Source organism: Anas platyrhynchos, chromosome Z (assembly GCF_047663525.1).
Source record: "Anas platyrhynchos isolate ZD024472 breed Pekin duck chromosome Z, IASCAAS_PekinDuck_T2T, whole genome shotgun sequence".
NCBI classification, from domain to species: Eukaryota; Metazoa; Chordata; class Aves; order Anseriformes; family Anatidae; genus Anas; species Anas platyrhynchos.
Window position 1 is genome coordinate 16,636,944 of NC_092621.1, and position 26,597 is coordinate 16,663,540.

At 38.5% G+C, this 26,597-nt stretch overlaps 1 protein-coding gene across 2 annotated transcripts; it reads right to left on the reverse strand.

The window, feature by feature from the left end:
- Nucleotides 1-232: 232 nt before the first annotated feature.
- EMB (embigin) lies at nucleotides 233-26,597 on the reverse strand. Of its 2 annotated transcripts, none has more exons than XM_072031075.1 (11): nucleotides 26,575-26,597; nucleotides 20,903-20,986; nucleotides 19,787-19,879; nucleotides 18,326-18,415; nucleotides 14,328-14,502; nucleotides 12,998-13,086; nucleotides 9,595-9,722; nucleotides 8,366-8,648; nucleotides 7,554-7,587; nucleotides 5,625-5,698; nucleotides 233-4,372 (listed from the first exon to the last, which is right to left on the reverse strand). In XM_072031075.1, the coding sequence occupies exons 2-10, from the start codon at nucleotides 20,928-20,930 to the stop codon at nucleotides 5,641-5,643; spliced, it is 978 nt and encodes a 325-aa protein (XP_071887176.1). In that variant the 5' UTR covers nucleotides 20,931-20,986; nucleotides 26,575-26,597; the 3' UTR covers nucleotides 233-4,372; nucleotides 5,625-5,640. The 2 variants fall into 2 exon arrangements, with proteins under 2 accessions (XP_071887176.1, XP_071887177.1); XM_072031076.1 differs by lacking the exon at nucleotides 26,575-26,597 and adding an exon at nucleotides 25,890-26,160.

A 26,597-nucleotide genomic window follows, 5' to 3' on the forward strand; every position in this document is an offset into this window, starting at 1 on the left:
GAAGGATTAATTGCAGTATGTGCATTTAGAAAGGAATTACCTGGACAACACCTTCCTTTGACAATTTCTACCTAGAAGGTTATAGATCTGAGTAAAGGCAGTATGGTGGTCAAGCAGATGAACAGGTCAGAAGAGCTGTGGATGTTCCATGTTAAAGGTTATTCATACAGACAAAGAAATAAAATGAGTTCGATTTCACTTTTCCAAGGCAACACACAAATTCAGACTTCACTTTATAGATTCTTTGTTAAGTTTATTGTAATTATTTCTAAAAGTACAATATTGCTGTTTCATACTACTTATAACTATTCTCCTTATTGCATATATATTAAACATATAGGAGAAGGTATTTCATTTTCTGTATACATCTTACTGCTCAAGCAAAACAAAACAGTCAAGTGAGCACAGAGTATAAAATCAGAGAGTAAAATATGGCAAGCATCATAAAAGCAGTAGGCTCAGTAGTCTTTTAATAGAAAAATAGGTTTTGCTGTCAGATTTCCTCTCAAGCTCTTGACAAACATTTCAAAAGAGAAAAAAATGAACTTAACTATGGTAAACACATTATTTCCTTCAAGGCACTGTTGAAGAACTCATAATGTCAACTTGAAAATAATTCAGCAAGTCAGCTGATGGAAATACTACCCTACTAATGAAAAATAATACAATCATTATGTTCTTAAATGGAAGGTTGATTCAAGAACAAACCAGACAATATCTTTAAGAAAAAAAAAAGTCATTTTGGCTAAGATGGAACAAACATTAGAAGTTTGAAGTCTTATAAAATTCAACAACAAAAACAAGCCCAGTCAGTTGTCAATAAATTTAGACAAATCAAAGACCACTTTGGTATAAAGCTGTAAGCCTTGGAACTTTGATTATCTTATTTTATATGTAGTTCAATGCATTTTATGCGTGCATGTCCTCGAAGAGAAAACAGGACTGCAAAACTACTCGAAACGTGAAGTTTTCAAGAATCAACTTTTGTTTAGAATTAGAAAGTTTATTTTTAGTTAAAATTTTAGTTGCTCAGTCAACGGTGTTGAAAGTTTTAAATACATAAGGCAGAATATAAACCTTGTTTTCTTTGGCTAAAAAAAAAAACAATTACAGGTGCACACATGCAGATTTTGGTATCAACATTAGTAATAATGGCTTTTTTCCTCTCTTTCTCAGGATTGTACATCAACAGACCTACAGCTAATTATCCTGGCCCACTATTAAGTAATTCCTAGGTTTCGGTCCTTGGGAAGTATTCATATGGTTTTATGCATGTTCACAATCTGGTAAATTTGTCCAATATTTGTAGAACTTAACTAGGAATCTGGTCTTGCAGCTGCTCTGCATGTACAGGAAGTGGAGGGATTTTCAGTGAATAGCTCAAAGCATTAGGAAACATGGCCCTTTAGCATTCTTTTGAAGACTTTAGTGCAATTATTTTCCTCCACAAAATGCTTAATTTTTTTTGTTGGTACGGAGAACAGTAAGATATCACTTCTTGCCAAATAAACAAGGATTTGATCCAGGCAGACAAGGTTTACCAGACAAATACAATGGTTTGAATCAGCCTACCAGTTTAACTTAGTTGTTAGAGATGACTGCTTACTAGAATTAATACTGTGGATCCTTACAGTTGGATTTAACTGCTGTGTTTGAAGGAAATAACCTAAGAATTGTTTTTGGCTCTGATTCGGTATCTTTTGGCTTGAACAAGATGAAGAGAGTCTTTGCCTAGAATTACCTATTTTTTATTAATGGCCTTTTTTGTTTTGTTAAATGCTATGTTTGCATAATAAAACAGATACAAACAACAACTGCAGTAGGAACATTTTGAATATATACAACATGTGTTAACTATTTCTCATGAGATATGTATTTATAGATCCTTAGAGATTCTTTCATGGTATCTAAACTAAAAAAGTTGGTTTTGCCTTTAGAGTTACACCAGTTACTTACACCAATTATTTAATACTTTTTTTTTTTTTTTTTATCATTTCCCTCAGTATGGGAAATGATAAAAAAAGGACCTAGAAGGTCTGAACCAAGGCAGACATGAAGAATAAGCCTACTTGCCAACCCAAAAAATATCAAGTCCCTTGGAGACAGAGCAAGCAGAACATGCTGGTGGCAGGTAAAGATCAAGCTACGATTTCAGCAGCCAGTTTGATTCTAATACAGCGCTGATAGGATGAACACATCATAGATCTAAGGTACAGTTTAGGTTCTCTGGTTCTTGCCTTCTGTCACTGCAGCCCTTGTTCACTAAGACAAAACACTATTCATGTAACATGCCTATGGGTGGCCAAGACCTCATACCACAATTATAAGATCATGTAGAAATGCTAACTGAAGGCAGAAAAAAGTTGTTCCAGTTTCTGATGAGTAGTCCCCTGTCCCCTCCTCACCTTATAGTATGCTTTTTTGGACTGTACCTAGCCTCATTTTAGTTACAAAGAATTCTGCTTTATTCAGAATCCAATTCATAGACCTGTAAGTAAGCTTCCCCCCCACTTTTTTTTTTCCTACCACATATCCTACAAAAATCCATATTCTGTAACAAATGACAAACTTAAAATTATGTTTCAAACTATCAATATACAGAAGTAGTTATTTTTAACCTGAAAACATCTACTTGCTACAGCAAAAAAGCCTGTTATATCAATAAGAAATTCATATAAAAACCTGTAAATGCATTGTCTTTTATAGTGCATAGAAACTCCAAGGCAAAATATAATAAACATTGTATCTTATCAAGGGAAATCTTTATCAGTATTCAGCCCTTACAGTCATTCATTTCATATTTATATACTTCCATTGTTTTTTATTCAAGCTCTAACCTTTAATTGTTTATTGCTACTTTTTCACATTTATGTAGCAGCTTTAAGTACAGATCAGACTAGATTCTGCTCATTTCTAATAAAACAGCCAATGCTAGCCTTTACCTTTTTCTGTCTTCAAAAAGAAATGGCCACTTGAGGCAATGCAATTTATGTATTTTCTTTTCACTTGACTAGGGAGTTTGCAAATGCTGCCTGTTTTTTTCCTTATATTTTTGTTGGGAGAAGAAATGCTTTTGGTGGGAGAAGAAATGCTTTTGGAGAGCCCACTTTCTCCTGTCCACAACAGAAAATATTTTCTATTTTTTCTTTTGGATTAGCAAAAAAAGGCTAGTAATGCAATCAACTGTTTTTCTATTAGTTGCCTGTTCTTCCATTAGTTGCACATTTTCAATTGCCAAATATATAATGCAATTAATTAGTGTATTTATTATGGCAGCTAACCCTTCTACAACAATAGCATAATTTAAGCAGTGCCACAATTCTGTGTGTAAACAGAACTAGCGGTACTCATGCTGCTTTATTGTATTACCCTAGAATTTTTCGTTGTTCAACACCTGTTCATCACCTGTTCTCTGATAAAGAGTTTGTCAAGCAACACCATAAGCAGAAGCAAGTAGAAATACGAATTGCACAGTATATGTTAAGAACTGCATAGGTGAAATTCTTAAAATTTCTGTGTTCTGTATAAAGTATAGTCAGAACTGGTTCTGCATATCTCATACATCCTGTGGTCTACATTTGTAGAAGTGTAGAAAGGAATTATTTCAATTATATTTTGATATGATACCCCATTGCTTCGCTTCTTCCATCTATTCTGAAATAGTACCAAAACACCTAATCTGCACAGTATTCAAGTGCCTAGCCTATATGGAAATAGTCTGGCACCACAGCCATACGGCAGGACATCTTAAAAGAAATTCTTAAGTACTCAAAACATTTCCTCAAATATTTCCTTCTGATTTAAATAAAGCTAAGCAAAAGGTATAATGAAGACATTTTCCTGTTCACTGCATGTTGCAGAACTGCTGATGTTTCATTTAAAGTCATGATAAAGATTTCCCTTTGACCATTTCTTTGGTAAAAGTGGCTGTGTGTCACATTTGCTTTATATGCTAGTAAAAGGCATTTTCTTTGGTGGAAATACATTTTTGATCTTGCAAGTCCAGCTTTCTAACAAGCCTTCAATATCCACTTTTTGATAATATTACCTGTTCATTCAGTAAAAGCAAGCATAGTTCTAATTTATGACAAAATTAAACAGATCAGTCACAAAACAATAAGAAATCTGACCACATACAAACTGCCTTTTAGTAAATGACAAATATCAATGTTACAGACACCAAAAGTCTATACACAGTATATTAGAACTCATTATCTGTATAAAATGAGCTATTTCACAGCTATTTTAAAAGCATCATATTTCTCACAAGTGTAGAAGAGTCTATGTAGAAGCACGGTTGATGTTTAAAATGCATAGCTGCATATATCTTCTGTAGCTTTGTGATGATTTCCGCTTCTGTAGGCTTAATCTCCTGAATTAAAGAATAAACACGTTATGACATCAATTCTATTATTTTGCTGTGTAATATTTTTCTATGTTTGTTTGAAAGTAAGCTGCATTCCAGTTTATTTTTAATAAAGTATTTGAGTTCAGTTCATGATGGGCTAGGTAAATAATGAAACCCAATTTGGAGATGTGAATCCTTACTGATTCAGTGAGAGTCATATGTCACGACTATGGAAAAGGGTGCTTAACCCAAATGGGTTAAGTCCATGGGAGCCTAAGTCACAGCAATCAACAAGCACAATAACATGCAAGAAACAGTGAAGACAACATACTCTTGGAAAGCATTTGTTCTTGTTTGTTTTCTGATTTGTTATTCTCTTTATACGTGCTTTACCTCACACTATTCTCATTTTGTTCTTTAGAACAATGGACATGGAAATGTTCTTCCCTGAGGTAGGTGACTTCTGAGAAGGAAGAAGGCAGTCCAAGCAGTGACACAAATGCAAAGTCTCTCAAAGCTCTCATCATGAGATGATAGATCAGGGTGCCAGATGTAGAGGGAATGATAAAGGGGAAGCAGCTAGAGAGTGTAGGTTTGGTCCTCAGCTGACAGATCTTCTTACAAACATTTCCAGATGGCCTAAGCAGGAGCTTGTCATTAAACTACAGGACAGAATCTAGGAAGTTCATTACATAGCTTCCACAGGGATACAAATCCTCTGGTTTCTTCTACCACTAGTTCCTTCAGTCACTATCTATCGAGCTTTGTCTTTCCTAAACTCCTATAATCCCTTGTTTCAGATCTCTGGTACTGCCACATTCACCACTTTGAGTTCTACCCTTGTTATTGCATCCTTCCTCTATTAATCCCACTTAACATCTAAAATTCCAGCTTGAAAGATTCATCAACAATCCTGCATCTCAGCACCTACTCTGAAATTCACAGAAATGTTTCATGATCAGGAAGCAAACAATTAAGGAAGTTAATCAGGGTCCTAATTTAAGGCCTGCATGGGTGAATGGAACTACTACTCCACAATGACAGCATCCAGCTACAAAGTTCTGGACTCACTATCTTGCTATGTCAAACAATTAATGACTATATGTTGTTTCATCTAAATGGGAACTCTGTTACTATGTTGTCCCCACATTTAAATAAATAAACAAACATTACAAACATTTGGGATGGCATAGTGGATTTCTTCATTATCCTTGTACTAGGGTACACCAAGAAAAAGAAAGTAAACTTTGCTCTATGGATTTTGTCTTTTACTTACATTTCTAGGAACCGGATTAAACTTTTCTGTGTCTAGTGCTACTGTTTTCCACACCGTTGCTTTCTTCTGATTTACTGTAAGAAAGAGGATAAATTTCAAATCTCAACTTCAAAATGCAGGATCAGCATAGTCATCCCAAGATTCAGATTGCATCTGAGATATATTTGGTTTATAAGAAAAATAAGATTATACAAAACTGAAACAACAGAAACACAGTAAGTAGAGTCTTTGAGCCAAGTAGTGACGGTTTGAGTCAATCACTTTCAAAAACAACACACCATGTGACAGCGATAGTCTTCCCAGAAGTAACTGCTATGCTATCATTTCATTCAGTTCTTTTAAATTTGTATATAAAGTAAATGACCACATAAATAACATAGAAACAATACACAGGATAACATTGTCAGTACAACTGACTATATTACGTTGGTCACAATCAAGACTTATGCTAAACTTAAATTAACAGTTCCCTTGCTGAAAAAAAAATCTTTCTGAATCACTATCCTCCTATCTAATACATTGCTGGATGTGACATTTCAATTATAATCTCATCAACCAAGTTTAGCTACATATTAGTCATCATTTGACGTAACAGACAAGAAGTGTTCCTTTGGAGACATTCTCTGTGGTATACAAATTTATCTTCTAAGCAGCCAGTAGTTGAAATAACTTTCAATTATTAGAATGAGACAACTAGTAAGGAAAATCTATTATCCTGTGTACATGTGGTTATCTAATGAGATAGAGCTGTGAATTAAAAAATCAAGGAGCTGATCAAAACTATGGCATCACAAAACATCCCGCATTTCATCTAACATGAAAACTTACTACTTTAGTCCACTATATTGTGTTATAGTCCTATTGTAATACAGTTTCAGCACATTTATAAGAAGCATGGCTGAGCAACAAAGGCAATTATTCAATTTTCAGCCCAAGACATATCCCCAAACATTCAGCAGTATAATAGCACACTATATTCCCAAGACAAATCCCCACTTCATAGTATAATGGAATTACAGCTTTAAAGCTGTTTGGATAAGGGGAAAAGCACTAAAATGTATATTCAGCTAGCACTGAAAAAAGAATGGGAGAGTGAAAACAGTGCACAGAAACAAAGAAGGTCACCGCAGCAAGAAATTCAAAAAGGGAAAGGCACTATTCAGAGGAACAAGAACAGCAGATCCACGATAGTAGGGGAAAAGTCCTTGAGCGAAAAGAAAATGGGAGCCAACTGCAACACATCTAAAGAGAAAAAGGAACTGCTGGGCATCTTGGAAGAGAAAAGGAAAATTAATAGGACAAAGTGTCTGGACTTCAAGGGACAGGGAAGGGAGAGAAGTAAAATTTAGGTCAACTACCCTTTAAAAAACACATCATCCTAAGGTACAGTGAACCACCAACACTCTAACAGAACAGTGGCAGAAGTGCCTGCAGCTGCTCCCTTGACTCCAGCAAGGCAGTGGATCCAGTGCCCAGGGAGCCCAAGCTCTCTGCACAGTGAAGGGTCGCTCCTGAAGATGGAGTTAACAAGACAGCTGACAACACCAGCTCCCAACACCCAACCACTACAGCCTTACAGGGTACTTAGGACAATCAGGGCTTTGACTGCATGCAATTTAGAGAAACACATTAACAAGAACAAAACAGAAATATATCAGAAAAAAAATTCAAAGCTCTTCTGAAAAGTTTCCACTTGAATGTGTTTGTCCTTTTAGAATGAGAAGATAGTTTCCTAACAAAAGAAAATTGAAAATATCTTCCAAACACCAAAATTAAGTGCCAGGTAGAAAACAGCATTCTGCAATCCAGAGTTATGAAGTCTTAAGAAAGAGAATGAACTGTACTTTAGCATTCATTAATCTTTGCCAATTGGAATAACAATTAGTATGAAAGAAGTATTGAAATATAAAATATAAATTCTTTACTTACAGTTGCTCAGTTTGGTCAAATTCTTTTTCAATTTCTGCATAACAGGAAAAGGTAAAACAGAATTATATAAGGTCTTACTTGACTGTAAACACTAAAAAGAGTTATCCTATTGTTAATTATATCATTAATTCTATGCACAAGCAAAACCAATTTATGTTTTTTTTTTTTTTTTTTTTTTTTTAAAGTTTCTAATTGTTCCTCTACCTAGTGGAAATACTTGCAAATCTGTCAATAAACTTTGATCAAATTATATTAATGTGATTTTATATATAGTATATAACATGATATGCATTAATGTATACACATATATAGATATACAGATAAAATACATGCATACCTATGCATGTACTACCCACATATATAATACATACATATAATTATATATCAAGTCTTGTTTCGTCTTGCACATCTAGTTTGGCTCCTCTATGTGCCTTTGGTTCAGCAACCAGGATCACTGAATTTTGTTTAGATGTTTACTTTTTACCTACCACCTGCAGTTGCTTCCATTCCCACACATTCTCCAAACAGGTATAACAAAACAAATTAATTTGGAAGCAAGGGGAAAAAATATTAAGGACTGTATCAAATCATTTATGAGGAGCTATTTCATATTGAAAGAAATCCATACTTGAACTCAAGATTCATGGAAAAGATTAAAAATTCTGAAGTACATTTTCCTAAAACACTATATTATTTTATCAGGAAGTGTACAGACTAAGTCACACAGAACTTGTATGTGAAGCAGTGTAAGTCATATCCAGCCTTCGGCTGTAATGTCAATGGAAAACTAGGAAAGACTAAAAAGAGCCTACCTGCACATTTCTCTCTCCTTTTCGAATATATCTCAAAAAGGAAAATAACAGCTACTAATACAACAACTTCAGCCACTATTGCTAGAAAGGGCTTGAGTGGCACCATGAGTGACAGAACTTTAAGCTTCATTTTTCCTTTGCTTTTTCCTAGTTCAAAAGCAGCTTCGCACCAGTATACACCATCATCTTTACTGGTGAGCTTCAGTATCTTCAGTTGGGTTACATTGGGAAATGCTTTATCTATTACATACTTGTCCAACACCAAAGAGTCATTAATGGCAATCTGAAAATAGAAAATTAGAAGTCGTATTAATACAATGAGAAAGTGTTTAATCAAATTACTTGTAGCAGTTCTAGTATAGAAAGTAGTTTAGAGAGAGATGTAAAATTAATTAAGAATATGTCATTTATGAGATATAATTAGTCCACCTTAAATGGATTTAGAATAATTTATCTTAGCTGGGCACCATGCGTTCCCTTCATATTTAGTGAACAAAAATATGTACTGTTAGGGAGCAAGTTACTTGACTTGCTTTAGTCAATTAATTTAAGATCACATTAGCTCCTCAGGCTAATGGGGAACCTAAATGGTGGGAAACTGCTGATCTAGGCTCTCAAGGTAGGAGCTGAAGTGAAATGATTATTTCAGCTCCTTCAGAATCAAGTTGCACAACAGTGTCCACCTTCACTGATGACTACCTTCAGGTCCATTTTTAAAAAAGGTCTTATTGGCTAGGAAATGGGAACATGCTTGTAAAGACAATCAGAAAACGAACAGAGACATTCCTGTTCTCTGTCAAGTTTCCAAAAACATTACTTGTCTAAAGAAATCATCCTGCTATGGTAAGGTTCTTTGGTGTCAAACAGTAAGATTTGATAAATGTAACCATCATTAATATATTTTTTTATTCTTATTTATTTTTAAAAAGCTACCATGAGACTCACCTAGTTTGATTTACTACTTTACTCCAGACTGTAGGAGTATAGCAGAGACTTTTTGTACAATATTTATTTTCCAAGCCAGAACACAAACACTACATCTCTGTAATAATGAGTACTTCTAAATATCGCATAAATGCCTTTTTTGTTTTTAACCCCCCCCCAGCAGAGATTTGCATTACCTTTCATGGAAATGCAGTCTGTAGTGCCTGAAGTGATTATACTTTTCAGAGTGTCTGTGCTCTTTTTTTTTTTCTTTTTTTTTCTTGGCTGACATATGGGAATCTTACCTGTTCGCTTCCATTGGTCATATACCAGGTCCAAGAAATGGGAGTAGAATTGAGACTTTTACAAACCAGCACAGCTATATCTCCTTCGTAAGTGATTACAGGTTTGTCTTTTACATCAATTTTCGGTACTAAGAATAGGTAGAAAAAAGTTCATGAAGTGAGGACTATAGGTTTATACTACAAGAAGACAAAATATATTTAGATACATATTCATAGTAGTCTACTCGTTTTATTTCCCTTTGAATGACAAACAGGTAATTATACCACTTACCACATGACTAATGAAAAGTCATTTCAGGCTGATGTTCCAAATACAGAATTTCTACAGAAGACTACAGAAATACTGTTCTGAGTTTATATATAATCATTAAAGTTGCCAACTTGTATTGGTGATTTCTACCCTCGTTCATTTCCTCTTACCTCCTTGACAGCTGTGAACTAGGTTTCATTTTTAGTACATTAGACAGTTACAGAAGCTTTTCTGCAATTTCACTCAATTTAGAAACTGCCACACTTCTATTCCAGCTGTAATGCTACCAGGTAATAGCATCAAGCAAGATCTGCATGCAGATCTTTTTGTATATAACTGAAAAGGATCTTTATAGATTAAGGGAGTTTTATAGTTGTAAATATTTTCTTAGCTAAAGTAAAAACAATTTTGGGGTATATGCCAGTAAAAAGGACTTTTTGTCCAACCTTGCTAAGCAAGGAACCTGGCCACAAGAAACAAGACGTCAGGTTCCAACTTTGGAGCTATTTGTCCTAACTATTACAACTGCAAATACTCTGCAGCCTTCCAAGAGCAGAAGCCCATAAATGACTTTTGAATATGTTGAGGCATTGCACAGAGATAGAGCTGAGCAAATGTATCACGATAGACTACATATTTCCCCCTTCCCCTCCCTTCCCTCATTCTTTTGATGTCTACCAGCATGTTTTCCTTTTATTTTATTTTCATTTGTGAAGTTTCACAATGAAATGCTCTCTAAGTACAGATCCGGTACATCTTTTAAACGCTATTGGTCACACAAGAAAAAACATGCCAAAAATTTACTTTTAGCAGTTATGACAGAATGATTTGGCATATTTAAAAGAGTAGTGTCAGAATATCTTCACCTCTGTCATTAAAAGATACAACTTCACTAATAACTCCTACAACCTCCTCTGCAATTTACACATGGTGCAAAAGAAATCAAGTTGGAAAAAAAGCAGAAAACATGTCAAAGCAAATACAAAAATCCTTGTAGCCAGCCCAACAAATTTCCATAGTAGTCAAAAAGATTTTGGCCATGCTGATCAGTCTCAAAGCACAATTGTAGACCTAAGCAGCAACACGTGACCACCTCAGATATGATTACAGACATTAATGTCCATCATGCATTCTGGGATCTGGCTCTCCAACAGAGCAGTTTGCAGGCAGGGATTGTATTCTTTGTCCTCCCAGATTTTTTCTATTCAAGTCACCCAGAATGGAGACAAAACACTGCTGCTAAAAAAAAAAAAAAAAAAAAAAAAAAAAAAAAAACCACAAACAAACAGGTATTTATATCAGTTTTCCACACTGTTTTAAAGAACAGGTTTGTTTCACAGCACACATACCGGGACAGTTGCTGAAGCAAGCAAAATCCATGAACAAATGGCAAGTATAAATTACTGAAGACTACAATTTGTTAATGTAGCCATTAATATAGCCTTTGTTAATATAGCCATTATTACAACACTCTGTACTAGTTTAAAACACTCATGAAAAGTCACCATGTTTAATAATCTGAACTTCCTATAAAACTTCTCAAAACATTACACTTTCCTGCAGAAGAATTTAACTCCTCTCAAAGCCTTCAGGATTATTCCAAGCCAGGAGAGGAGTGGTGCCAGAAGAAGAAGCAACACATCCAACAGTGCCTAGCAGCCAACTGGAAAAGCTATTGGCATTAGTCACAGCTGTAATGACTTTAGCCATTTTGTCTAGACCAACACATTACTCATCTCTTGCTGCTTGAGAATTATTCTCACGGCATTATTGACTAAAAGATTCAAGGATTTCTTTCCTGTTTCCTGCACTGTTGCATTAATCATGTGACATGTTGTGCCAGTATTCAGCTACTGCGAGGCAATTCTCCCACCTTCTTATAATAAATCAACCAGTCCTATGCACTGTGTTCTGGAAAAGATTACTTCCTGTTGATGTATTTTTTGCCCTTACTGAAATTGTTATCTTACATTTTCAAAAGAATAAGGCTTCCCTTACCTTTTTTAATCTATACAAACTTTGGTAGCCGTTCAACTAAATCTTACCCACATATCGGTAAGAGAAGTATACAATCCCTTTCAGAAAAGAAGAGCTTCAAATAAACTACAACTTTGTCTTTCCACAGAATAGCAAGGTAGTCTTCCCTGGTTGAATGCTTGAAAGCAGATAACATCACTATGCAAAACTTTAATGTTCATGAGTTTCCTAAAGTCATATGACCAGATACCATGCTGAACAAAGCCAGTTTGCAGCACCGAGTATTACACAGCCTTGCCAGTTAGATCAGTTGAAGTTACAGTAGTTATTTAAGAGTCAAGAGTTTTTAGGAGGCCGTTTTCAGTCAGAATCTCTCCTAGTACAGAGTCTCAGGAGCTTTCATAAATCAAATGATTGCCATGCTCACTGCAAACTCTGGATGGTGTGTAGACTGAATGGAAGTAAATTCCATCTGAGATGTATCTCCTCAGTATCTTGTATTTGTTTCATTTCCATGTTTTCTCAGTCAAATGGATTTTACCTATAACTATCAATGGTGAAATTACTGGAGAAAGAAGGTCTAAGTGTTCAGCTCGTCACTCATGCTCTCCAATGAAGCACACTTACTGTTTATAGTAACACAATATATAAATTAAAGACAAACTGAAGCATTAATTTGGTGTTACAGAAATACAACTGAATTTGTTAAAAAAAAAAGTTACCCCCATTCTGCTAATCATTGCTGCTCATGTAACACTAAATCAAAGGCCAAGTTTTCAAGTCATCAGCTCTGCTGTCTGAAGAACTAATATGAGATACCATCCAGAGAGCCTTTTCCACTCTAACCAACCTGCACCAAAAGTAATGAATATGTACTCCCTCTGGAGGGATTGGGAAGGTAGGGGAAAAATAAGTTACTCTTCTATGGGGAGAGAAAAAAAAAAATAAATAAAATCAGCTTACAAACTTTTGTTTGTTATCAGGTTTTATTAAAAAGGCTTTTAGTTTCTGCTGCAAAACTTTAGCTTTCTTTCAGTTCTATGGAAATTGTGTTTGGTAGTCATACTCACTTAGCTTAGTGACTACTCATCAAATTAAACTGCAATTTCCATATTACCAGGAACCATTAATACCAGATTTCAATTGTCAGTTGAAGCAAAATATAACATAACTTGCCTTGTAAATGAAATACCACGCTGAATTCTTTTTCACCTTTCACGGTACAATTGTAACTTCCCAGCTTACTGTTATCCGAGATTGTCAATCTTAAAAAAAAAAAAAAAAAAAAGTTTCACCATGTTGGTTTGTTTTTTTTTTTTTTTTTGTGTGTGTGTCCTAGAGCCGTAAGTTACTGCTGATTAACATTATGAAGAAACCAGCAAAGTTTAGTAGTGGAACAGAGAACAGACACTGGTAAAACAGTAAGACGCCAGGTTCAGTGCAATGTAAACCAACACAACATTTTTAAGAAATTAAAAAGCATATAGGGAAAATACACACCATTCTTACCCTTGTTATTCACAGGCATTCACACAGGACCAAATGTCTTTAAGTAGTATAATCCACAACTTACTGAGTTAGATGTGGCTTTACCATGAGAAATTTATAGCATATGCTATAAATATAATGCTATATGAAATAATTTAAATGGTTTGATCTTTTTAAAGCCCATCCACCAATGGAATAGTTTAGGTCCAACACAGAACAGCTTAAGAGCTGTCACCTAATAGTTTAACAGCAGAGAAGATGCTGGACTAGATTGATTTTGCAGACATTTTTTGTGTTTGTGTACATGGAGTAGTAGAACAGTGATAGAACATTCTCATCACATTTTCCATTACAGAAATTTTATATGGACATTACTGATGTTAATTTCTTTAGGCTTTGTTTTCTTGGAACTACCTGGTAAAAGTTAACCCATTTAAGTCAAATAATAAAAAGAAAAAAAAGTAAATTGTATCAATTGAATAACAATTTTTACATTATTTCTCGAGTTTATGCAGAGCTGTAAAACAGTTCTGAAAACCTTTAAAACAAGCCAAATAATCTCTCCTGTAAATCTTATTCTTTCTTCTCTTTCTTCTGATGGTTATGAAGTAAAAAATTGGTCACTGATGCCATTCAAACCTCTGCAAAACAACTCTGATGAGAGAATGGTAGATAACAGTAGTAGGAAAAGAAATTGAAACCAATTAGCAATCTCAGACTGCAATTACTACTTTGCTTACTGAACAGAATTACCAGGCCTCAAAGAACCATTACCCTTATCCTATATTCTTGTCTTGAAGAAACATTATTTATCCAGCACTGAAAGAAGAAACAGGAGATCTTCCTCCAGGCTTGATGTAACTGCAACCTTCTTTCCTCTTCTCAGCTTCAGTATGCTATTATGAGCACCTATTAATCATTGCATTCAATTCTTTTTTAATATACACAGGCATATACACATCCCTAAATGAATGATGTAATAATTCCTTAAAGTCAAACTGCAAAGAATGCTACTTACTGGATGCTCCAGCTATTTTCCGTTTTATTGATGTGTCCAATTGTTTCATTTCCCTTCTTCCACGTCACTTGAATCACTTTCAGAGAGGAATATTTATCATGCAGTTTGCATATGAGCTCAATTCTCACTGCACGGTCCAAAGTGATATTTTTTACCACAGCAGGACCAGAATCATCTAACAGAGGTTGAAAAGAAGATATTTTTCATATAAATACTAATTTATTTGTTCTAAGGAAAGAAGAGATTCAAAGATAGCGCTCACCATTACACAGGATTATAGGTGGATATAGTATTCATTGTTACACTTTCCACTGTGAACAAATTACAATACAAATCAGCTTTTGACAGCAGGGTTTTTTTAAACATAACTGAGTTATTATATATATCCATTACAAAAACAACATAGTGACTCAATTATACAGGTAGACATCCTAGAAGGTTCAAATATAGATTCATATTCATATAACTGAGAGAAAGACAGATCTATGATTTGATTTTTTTTTTTTGGATTAAATTATGAAATACTTTGTTCTCACAGGAGGTGGGATATGAATTGGGGTAACAGTGTCTGCACAGTCTAAACCTCCGTTTTGACTTGTATCTGACATTAATTTTTTTGGACTTCAGCAAGGCTTTTGACACGGTTTCCCATAGGATCCTACTGGACAAAATGTCCACCATACAGCTCAATAAAAACATCATACGATGGGTGAGCAATTGGCTAACGGGCAGGGCCCAAAGGGTTATGGTGAATGGGGCTGCGTCAGGCTGGCGGGCGGTCACCAGTGGGGTCCCTCAAGGCTCCATTTTAGGGCCGGTACTTTTCAATATTTTTATAAACGATCTGGATGTAGGAATAGAAGGTATTTTGAGCAAGTTTGCTGATGACACCAAACTTGGAGGAGTTGTGGTCTCGGATGAGGGTGGAAAGGCCTTGCAGAGGGATCTGGATAGGTTGGAGAGCTGGGCGATCGCCAACCGCATGAAGTTCAATAAGAGCAAGTGCCGGGTCCTGCACCTGGGACGGGGAAACCCTGGCTGCACATACAGACTGGGCGATGAGACGCTGGAGAGCAGCCTAGAAGAGAGGGATCTGGGGGTCGTGGTAGACAACAAGTTGAATATGAGCCAGCAGTGTGCCCTGGCACCCAGGAGGGCCAACCGTGTCCTGGGGTGCATCAAGCACGGCATCGCTAGTAGGTCGAGGGAGGTGATTGTCCCGCTCTACTCTGCGCTGGTGCGGCCTCACCTCGAGTACTGTGTGCAGTTCTGGGCACCACAGTATAAAAAGGACATGAAACTGTTGGAGAGTGTCCAGAGGAGGGCTACGAAGATGGTGAAAGGCCTGGAGTGGAAGACGTACGAGGAACGGCTGAGGGCACTGGGCCTGTTCAGCCTGGAGAAGGGGAGGCTGAGGGGAGACCTCATCGCAGTCTACAACTTCCTCGTAAGGGGGTGTTGAGAGGCAGGAGACCTTTTCTCCATTAACACCAGCGACAGGACCCGCGGGAACGGGGTTAAGCTGAGGCAGGGGAAGTTTAGGCTTGACATGAGGAGGGGGTTCTTCACAGAGAGAGTGGTTGCACACTGGAACAGGCTCCCCAGGGAAGTGGTCACTGTACCGAACCTGTCTGAATTTAAGAAGAGATTGGACTGTGCACTTAGTCACATGGTCTGAACTTGGGTAGACCTGTGCGGTGTCAAGAGTTGGACTTGATGATCCTTAAGGGTCCCTTCCAACTCAGGATATTCTATGATTCTATGATTCTAAGATTAAAAAAAAAGGTTAACAACATTGTAATGAATACACACTTAGAGGATTAAAAGTGTATTGCTATATACATATAGTTCATCACAGAATCATAGAATACCCTGAGTTGGAAGGGACCCACAAGAATCACTGAGTCCCAATCCTGGTTCCACACAAAACCACCCAAAAACCAAACCAAGTGCCTGAGAGCATTGTCCAAACACATCTTGAATTCTGGCAGGCTCAGTGCCGTGACCACTGCCCTGGGCAGCCTGTCCCAGTGCCCAACCACCCTCTGGGTGCAGACCCTTTCCCTAAGCCCCAGCCTGACCCTCCCCTATCCCAGCTCCATGCCATTCCCTCGGGTCCTGTCACTGTCCCCAGAGAGCAGAGCTCAGCACCTGCCCCTCCACTCCCCTCGGGAGGGAGCTGCAGGCCGCCATGAGGCTTCCCCTCAGCCTGCTCTGCTCTGGGCTGAGCAAACCAAGGGACTCAGCTGCTCCTCGTATCTCTTCACCTCTAGACCCTTCACCACCTTTGCAGACCTCCTTTGGGCACTCTAACAGTTTTATGTCCTCCTTATACTGTGGAACACAAAGCTGCATACAGTACTGAAGGTAAGGCCACACCAGTGCAGAGTAGAGAAGGGCAATCACTTCCCTTGACAGGTTATATTAACGTTATATTAGTAATGTTATAATAGTAATATCAAAAGGAGCTTGACTTGTCATTACTTATATGCATCTATGTATCAGCCAGCTGCAAATTTTTTCAGTGCTGTAAAATTATGGATATTGTCCTGCTGCCAGTGAAGTTGTTAAAATCCACAACCTTATTATTGCTGGATCTGGCCTTTACTACTATAGCTGCTCAGCTTGAAACCAAACCATTTTCAAACCTATTTATGGCTGACTCCTATTAATGAGCCACTGGAATTATATGTGTCAATTTGAAAACCCTGCAATGTAGGAGAAAAAGTAACTGTTTTTTGGCTTTTAACCAGATCCATGAGCCTGAAGTACGCATAAACAGAAAGTAGGTTTCAACAGCAAAGTTATCCTCTCCAATCCATATAAAGAAACAGTGTTTTATGAAAGACAAAAATCACCTCTGACTTTGTACTCATCAACACTGGCATTTTATTTCATAAATTTTATTTCATGCCTTCTAGACACAACTGAGGTTAGCCTATCTAATACTCTGTGAAAATTCATTCTGGACCTCACCTCAACCGCAGGCCCACCCTATAGTACTTGACAGTCAAAAAAGTGTACTTGGATTTCACACCTTGAGTCCTTTCTCAGAGAAAAAGTTTTAAAGTACACCTCTGACTTGCTAATGAAAATCATACCTAAAAAGCAGAAAAGTCTGGCTGAAGCAGAACCACCAGATACTCCCAAAGAATATTCCAACTCTTTTGGGTCTGGCAGAGACATTTTCAGCTTACAGAACAGCATGCCCAGAACTCCAAGTCCCAGCTGAAAAATTACAGCTCTATTGAACTCAAGAGGTACAACACATCAATCTTATACAGCAGAGCCATAATCAGTGCAACTCATTTATTAGATCCATTTATTAAACTCAGTAAGTAAGCCAAGCATAACTCACCTCGGCTGTTTATGATCAAAGTAATTTTGCAAACAGAATTAGTTTCACAGTAGTAAAGTTTTACAGTCAGGTTAGTCACAGTGGCTAAAAATAGAAAGGGTACCTTTTGAAATTCATTATTCTAAAATTAAATCCACACTTGAAATGAATGGAACATGAAAACCCTATGCTGTTGAAGATTAGCCATTAGGTAGGCTGCTATCTAGGGCATCTGTACCAAGAGTACTTGTACCAGAGCAAGAAACAGACACTATCTTATTAAGTACCTAGTTTTATATTAGAAGAAAATCATTCTGTAAGAAAATACAGCATAAATGCTATGTGACTATCCTTAAAATATCATACCAGTATTTTGCACAGGAGTTCTAAATGATCTCTTTCAATTCTAAGTAATTCCCGTTAGATCAGTTTTTCTATTTATAACTATTATTTTTATATTATAACTATTTTTTTGGTTAAAAATAGCTATAATGCAACTAATTCATTCATTTTTCTCTAAATGACCTCATCACTTGCCCATTCACTTGCTGTGAATGGCTTACTTCAGAAAGAAGTTACCGTCATTTACCTCCTGAAACAGAAAATATTGCATGCAATCATTGATATTTGGTGTAACGTAACTGGAAGAGAACATACTCACCAGGAAGGACTACTTCATGCTTCTCATAAGAGCCATGAGATATGTTCGACTTGGTGTCCTGCTTGAACTCCTGCGTGGTAAGATCCAGACCTACAAGGTGGTAGGGAACGTGAAGTGGTATATTATGATGCTATAAAAGGTAGTCATGCAGAAATATGGTATTGCATGTTTCTTACAGCAATCTTTCAGGGGGAAAAAAAAGTAAAGCTTTGCCAAAGCTGACTCCTATGGAGATCCTTTCACATAGTTTGTATTAGTAGCCACAATCTTTAAGTATCAGGGTCATATGGCCATTTTTGTAATAATTATACCATTTTAGAATATGGTTTTTACTTTTTATATAACGCTTTAAATGTATATTTCAGAATACTCCAAAAAGGCCACAATTATCTATTTCACAGCCTGATTCAACAAGTCATTTTTAAATGCGTCCTTTTCTTAAGGACAGGATGTGGATCCTAGACCTGTACGGTACTACAGCAAAGTTAAACAGGGCTTAGAAAAGTAACAAACATTGGAAAAACAGGAAGAGAATACAGAAGGACGGAACAGTTATTCCTGATACCACTACAATTTAACAGCCACAAAGCTATAGGTAGACCATCTTCTCCAGATACTGCTTCACTGAATCTAGAGGCAAGAATGCTCTGGGTTTCAGTGGTACATGGTCAGAGTTCTACAATACTCCACAAGATTCCTGTTATACTCACGGGGAATTTGCTTCCCCCCATAGTATGCATTGACGCACTTTATCATCTGCCTTACTTAGGTGTAGTCCCTTCCTTCTGGGGGCAAAAGTGACATTTAAAAGGGATTAGATGGCCAGCAATATGCCTTTTCTGTAGGGCTAAGGACAGCATACTGCTAAGAGATTACACTTACAAATCTGCAAAACTTGAGATAGTTGTCAGGTAGGCAACTGTGGGATTAAACTTTATGCTTACCACTATACTTCTGCTCTTCACATTTCAAGAACAGCGCAATAAAGTAAATTAACAGAGGTGTAGCTTTAACAGCAGATGCAGACCAGCTAAGGAAACATCACCCTTCCACTTCTACATAAGTAATTGTTTCATTGGTTCTGTAAACAATTCAATTTCATTGGTTCTGTAAACAATGTGAACAATTGGTTCAGTAAACAAGTTCCTAGTAAACTGAAGTGCACGCTCCGGGAAAATGCAGTAGAAAATACACTTAAAGGAAAGGTCGATTCAATGCAACTACAGGAATCTTCCATTTTTTCAGTTTCCGGATCCTTTCTGCACAGCTTTAAACAGAACTTGTACAGTCTTGATTTCAAACTTTTTATGGAGGAAATATATTATTGGTAATTGCCAAGATAATTACTTGATAAGTTAAAACAAAAATGACAACAAAAAAAAAAAAAAAAAAAACCAAAGACATGGCAGAACCTTGGGGTAGCTGAAATTTCTAAAGTATAAGACATCTAATTGTTTTTACCAAGTGTAGATGCATCAGGTCCAACTGTCAAGTGATCTGTAATGCTGCCTCCCCGCGTTTGCCGGTTCACAGTTTGTGTAGTTGTCATGGGCTCTGAAAGGTTTAAAAACAAAGCTGTTAGATATCGACTTTATTATCTTTACATTTCAATGACAAAAAAAAAAAAAAAAATCCACACGTTAAATAAAATACACTATGTATTTTAAGCCATGTGTTTTACATACTTAGACAGTAGTTCTGTTCTCAGTTTTTTATTGTTTACATAATTTAATATGAATTATCATTTTAGGTTGAATCTGCCTAATCATACAGTACTGTAGGAGAAAATGATCCCAGGTTATGTAGAAGGAATGACTTCATTATCTCTCTTGTCTATGGATTGAGAAGGTTCCCAGGTGTTCCCCTTTGGAGTCAGGAAGGTAAGAGAAAACTGGGCTACAGCTTCTCTAAGCACTGGGTGGCAGAGTTGATCACTATGCAGTAAAAAACCCATCTCTGAAAGCCTAAGCATACTCAAGGTATTTCTTCTTTCCTTTCGCTGCATAAAATAATGATTTTAGAGGTACGGTTCTAAAAAACACACACACGCTTCTCAGCTATAGCTGTTGCCAGAATCTGGTTGTGCTGAAGGAAGTCCCTGCTAGTGGTTTGCACCTTGTCTATCTCTGAGCAAGTGTAAGCAGAGGTACCACATGCCTTCAAACTGATTGCCCATTCTGTAAAGCAAGTTTGTTTTGTTTTTTTTTCACCATGTCAGCATGTCAATTCACAACCTGAGGAATGTTATGCCACAGGCAATTAGCCTTATGCCCGGGTTGTGCCATCTGTGCTTTCACACCTTCCCTCATGCTTCAGTCAGTTTAAAGAAACAATAAACCTGTATATTAAGGTGGACAATGCGGGAACTGTCAGCTTTTTCCACAGTCCATGAGTTGCTTATGATGCTTACATTTTTGAAGTGGCTTGAAAAGGCCTAGATAATGCATTTGCTTCTTTTTCTTCTTAAGAATATTACAAAAGAATTAATTAGTCTGAAAGTGTAAACTCTACACACAGTAAGGTAGGATCATTGGGGAAAAAAGTATAACTCTAGGTATAGTGAAATAAAATAATTACCAGGAGATGATTTAAGTCCAGTTGGCATCTGAGTCAAAGAGTTCTCGTGAGTCTGATTGGCATCCTGTGGTGTCACAGCTAGATCTAAAAAGAAAAAGGCTTTAAAGAAGCTTTGTTCTCTCAGAAATGATTAAGAAATACCTAGTTCAAGAACAGAATTCAGAGAGCCTCCCCAATACCATTGGTTTTTTGACTTCTGAGCATAAACAGACAAAATGCAAAAGAACTTACTTTTAATTAGTTGACTTTCGCTTATTTTAGGCAAGAGAGCTTGAAGAGGCTCTATCTTTTACTTGACCTTTCTAATTACCTGATGGAGAGTTTTGTGTTCAGATCTTTTCCTCTAGTCAGCCTTTAGTCAGATCACTCTTCTCAGCTATTCTTCAGAAATTTCAGCAGACTAGTAAGCTTTATAACCAGTACTCAAGACCCATCCTGTTTGTAGGCTTAGCTTATGGCAGCAGATAATACTGATACTAATTGATTATTTTTAACAGATTGGCGGATTCAGCAATACAATAACAAATCCATTACAACCTCGCATACATCTACCTTTTGACAGAGTGAACCACTACATTACCTTCAACTATCAGCTTTTCTTTTGCTCATCAAAGTATCTGTGTCACCCTGTACACTGACTTCACTAAATAATGCTAATCACTATTTCAAATTTCCCCAACACCAGCACAAGTTTGATTTGACTCTTACAATACATTTTTTGTAAGACTCAAGCAACACTCCAGAGTTTTGCTTTACATTCCTGACTGGAGAAAGGACAGCAGGGGAAGAGGGAAATTTTTTAAAATTAGTTTTAGTATGCTGCTATGTCACTACTCAGTTGTGAATTCAAGATCCCTGGAAAATTTACAAAGACAGAGATGCTTTCAGCTTACTTTCTGCTCTCACATTTGGATGACAGAACTAGTTAGATTAAAATAAAGATTATCTTCACATGATTAGTTATTTCAGGACATATTCCATTGACTTATCTGTAGGATGTGTTCTTCCTTAGAGCAACCTCACATCAGTAGCTTTTAAGGGATTTGGCCAAATGCTGTTACAAAGCTGCATTTGTAGCCAGGGAAAGAAGGGCACATACATTGTGTTTTGCAGTTTTAAGTACAGACAGAAGAGGTAATAAACTCTACTAGATATTCAAGACAGCATCAAGCATGGAATGAAAAATGAAGAGCTGCATCAGTTTGAACACATTCATACTTGTTGAGAGCCATGTGCCTTCAGAGCAGCTGGTAAAGTTTCATACAAGTGAACAATGCTACTAACACTCGTATGCTGTTTCAGCACTACAGGCACAGACAGCCTACAGGCTTTCCCAGTGGCACCTCCAGTGTACTATCACTAAACTGCATCAGAATCATGCCTGGCTCGCACGATCTGCTCTCTCAATCTGCACATCATACTTCACCCAGTTCGGATCAAGATTATAAGGTAGTTGAAGAGTGTAATTTAAAACAAAGCATTTGTGGTTATTCACAACTGGCATTTTATTTTTCATAGTTAGTTAGTGCACTGGTCCCACAGCTGAAAGTGCCCCTCTGCCATTCTCCCAAAGAAGGTAAGAAATAAAGAAATTTGTTCAGACTGAGTACCTGCTGTCTTATGAACCAGCTGTGAGAAAGACAAGTCTTATTCTCTGCTTGAGAGAAGTGATGAGAGGGAGGGGTATAATGTTCCTGATATTAAGGATAAGGTTGAAGATCCATGAATTTTATATCTCTGCAGCATCTTGAGGCATTCTGAGGGAGTCATGGTGCCATGGATCACCTGATTCTGTGTCAGCTTAGTAGACATAGCACTTGCACAGTAATTAGAATCCCTCAAGATGATAAATTTAGAAGGCGCCAGTGCCAAGCTCTACAGCACCTCTGTTATCACTCTGCAATGAAGCCAAATACCATGTTAGTATGCAACATGGTTTGCATACTAACAGGATTCTCATCTTGGCTGTCCTCCTTGATTAACATACCAAGTGAAAGCAGTTGAGGAGTGTTATTTCTGATCACCATTGATTCTACATCTGTCCATACATAAAACTACATGGCATGGAAGTACCACCACACCTCATCCTTTCATATGCATCCTGCCGAATAGCATAGGTTATCGAGATGACCCACTGCTGCATGATCAGTGTGATCAAGGCAGGCAGTGATGTAAGCATATCCAATAATAACTTCTCAAACTATTGACTCAGGGCTGGAATGCCTTAGCCTACAATTGATTTGCATTAGCTTTAATCAATAGAGAGGACTGCTGAGTTCTTCTTGCCCTGATCTTTACACAGAAAGGAGCAGATGAATATGAGGACACCAATGTATTTTTCCACCACCCCTGCTGTAGCCAGTATTTGGGAGATAAAGCATGATGTATACCATACTTGTAATCACCAGAGAAATTTCAGGCTTTTTAATTTATTTGCTCACTTTGATTTCTACAAACAGCCTGGCCCACTTAAATGTCTTCACTAAAATGCAGCAGAGAAAAATGGTTAAATAGGGAAAGAATGAGATACAATTTGGTATAATTTAGCATCATTAATTTAATGTTTATTATCAATGAATTTAATACCCATTATTTCCTGTGGAAATGCATTCAGCAGTTTCCAAGACTGGCAGCCGGAATCTCCTAGTGCCACTAGAAAGGAAAAAGCTGCAGTCTGAGCTCTCATGAAGCACCGGAGGATCCAAACAAAGGGCTTTCAAATGCCCCTATGAGAAGCCCTGCCTTCAGGGCAAACCAGAAAACAAGAACACGGAAGCAGAGTCTAAGAAAACAGGTGTATCCACCACTCACAGAGCTCCTTGGTATCTTTAGGGGCGGAAGCTAGCACATGAGATGTGGTGGGTTTGCTCTTCCTAAAAGAATCTGGCAGCATGTGCTCCAACTAACCCAGGCAACTGAAACAGAATTCAAGTGAAGCAGCAAACTCTGAAGAACTCTGCATCTTGACACAGCAATTAGAGATTACCCTAAACTCAGTACAGAATAAAAGTAATGGTTAAAATATTTCAAAGCAATTAAATTTATCAGGACTGGAAGACAAAAGTAACAGAATCATAAGAACTACTCAAGTTACTTATCTGAAAATAACATCTAGGAGGCCTTTTGCATCAGCCTGACCAGCTGCAGGGGGATATCTCACCAAAACTCCTGCAACTCAGTGCTTGTGCATGTGGTACTCCTTCCATTTGCTTTTGCTGCAAACATTCATTTTGATTGAAGCCTGCTGAAGCTGCACTTCTCCAGAACATACTGTTTTCTGGACTTCACCAAAAGGCAGTGTTAGAATAGTTCTTTCAGTTCTTCCAAGGTTGCAAGAACTTTACTTTGGAGAACCTGTCCAGATAGTCTCTATGCTTAAAAGAATAAAGCAGTATTTTCCAGCACTTAAGGCAATATGCAAACCATAGTATGAAGCCTTTCTACTTACTCAAGTTGCTTCTCTTAAACGCTTTCATATTTATATGAAGTCTGAGAAACAATAGCCTCACTTTATACACACAGAGGGTAAAACAGGGTAAAGTCATTGTTTCATTTCTGATGTCTGCTCAAAACCAAACATGGTATCTACTACTTTAGAAAGATGGTAGATTTGCAGAAACTACCTAACAGAGCGTTTTTGTTTTGTTTTTGGCAAAGAGGATCTCATTTCACTGATGGCTTTACATAAGTTTAGAATTGCTTCAGTCACCATTAGGTACAGGCTCTGGTAGTAATAATCATCAAAAATTAAGTGTCATCTGGCCAGGTTGCCAAACCGTGACTCACAGGTTCCTACAAATATTATGCCATGTACAGTCACACAACTTTTTGATCACTGAGATCCTGTTAAAAAGGTATTTTACTTTATGTGTGTACATAAATACACATATTTTACACAAGCTTTGAGAACTACAAGACATTTTCTGTCCTTCAGTGTTTTCTTGTTAAACTACTATGAACTTGAAGATTATCACCATGGAGGAATCTGTATAGCTCTCCTCTCAGTGTTGGAGTGATTAACAGAGGAACCACAAAATGTGTAACTACTTACTCATATACAGCATATGGAAAATGCAGCTAAAGCATTAATAATATTCACGTAACATGCAGAACTGCCAGCCTTGGCAAGATGTGCCCCAACAACTGCATCCTCTATGCAAAATATGCAGAAATCTGGTATTTCCATCCATCACCCTTCTGTGGCATTCTGCCAGACTTTAGAAACAGTGGTCAATAATAGAAATCCACTAATTTTAGAAGTAAGCTCTTGCTTCCTTAGAAGGGGCTGGCCTGCTCTTGGACTGCTGAAAAACACCAGAGAAAGCAAACATCCCAGAACATTCAGGTCCTTTTTTCATGAATATTTTAAAAGCAGCACTGAAAGCTGCTACATAAGAATCCTCCAAGAGACATTTTTCAGACCCTTAAAGGTATACTGATGTTTGACTAAACTAGCTTACCTGCTTAAGGCTCAGAGGGACTGGGGGGTTTTCAGGACCTTAATAACGCGCTATTTGTTAAAAATATGGCAGCAACCAAGCACTACGCCTCAACCTCCCTTGCCCTAGCCTCGGGAACTAATAAATCCTCCCATCTGCGAGGCAGAAGGCGGGCAGGGCGGAGGATCTGGAGCCACCAGACCATCACCCGTCCCCGGGGGCGACCCCACTTGCCAGCAGGCCCGGGCTCTGTCCCCAAGCCGGTTTCGGAGGGACATGGCGACGCAAACCGGGGAGCAGGGGGGCTCGCTTCGACGCCCGGGGGGGGCGGCTGATGGAAGGACGAGCCTCACCGCCGGGCCGAGAGGCGCCTCTTGGGCACGCCACCGCCTCAGCCCGGCGGCAGCAGGACCCCAGAGGGATGCTCCGAGGAGCCGCGGGACCGGGTGCGAGGCGGCGCTCCCGGACCCCTTCACCCAGCCCACCCCGAGCCCCGCGGCGGCTTCGCACCGGCGCCGGCCGGCGAGAGGAGGGAGGGGAGCGCTTACCTGCGGGGCTCCCTCCCGGGAGGCTGAAGCAGAGGCAAAGCAGCAGCAGCAGCCGCCCCGAGCAGCTCCCTAAGCAGCGTGCAGGCATGGTGGGCTCTCCGCCGCTAGGATCCTCCGGCCACTCGCCCGCCCTCCCTCCGCGCTCCGCTCGGCGCCGCGCCCCGCCGCAGCCCCGCTGGCCCAGCCCCGCGATACCGCCCTGCTGGGGAAAGCCTGGAGCGGGCCGCAGCAGCTCTGAGGTGGGGTAGGGTGGGAGGGAGGGCCGGCTGCCGCAGCTGCGACAGGAGCCTAAATAAAATTAAAAAAAAAAAAAAAAAAGGAGAAGGAAGAAAAAAAAAAAAAAAAAAAAAAGCTCGCAACGCCACAGGCACGGCGAACCTCAGGAGGAGGTTGCACAGGTCGCCGCCGCGCCCCGCGGCCAGGACATGCCACCAGCGGGGCGGCAGCGGCCCCGCTCGGCCTTTATGCGGAGCCGCGAGGGCGGGGGTGGGAGCGGGCGGCAGGCGGAGGGGGCTGCCGGCCCACCGCGGCCTCGGCGGCGGCCCGAGGAGCTGCCCCAGCCCTTTCGGGGGCTGGCCGGCTTCGTGGTGTTGGCCGAAAGGGGGCTGCTGCCGCCGGACCACCTCTTGCCTGAACGAAGTCATGGGGCAGCTGGCTCCAGTAAGGTTTCCTGAGAGAAAATTACCTAGGGAAGAGCACGGCCTTTCT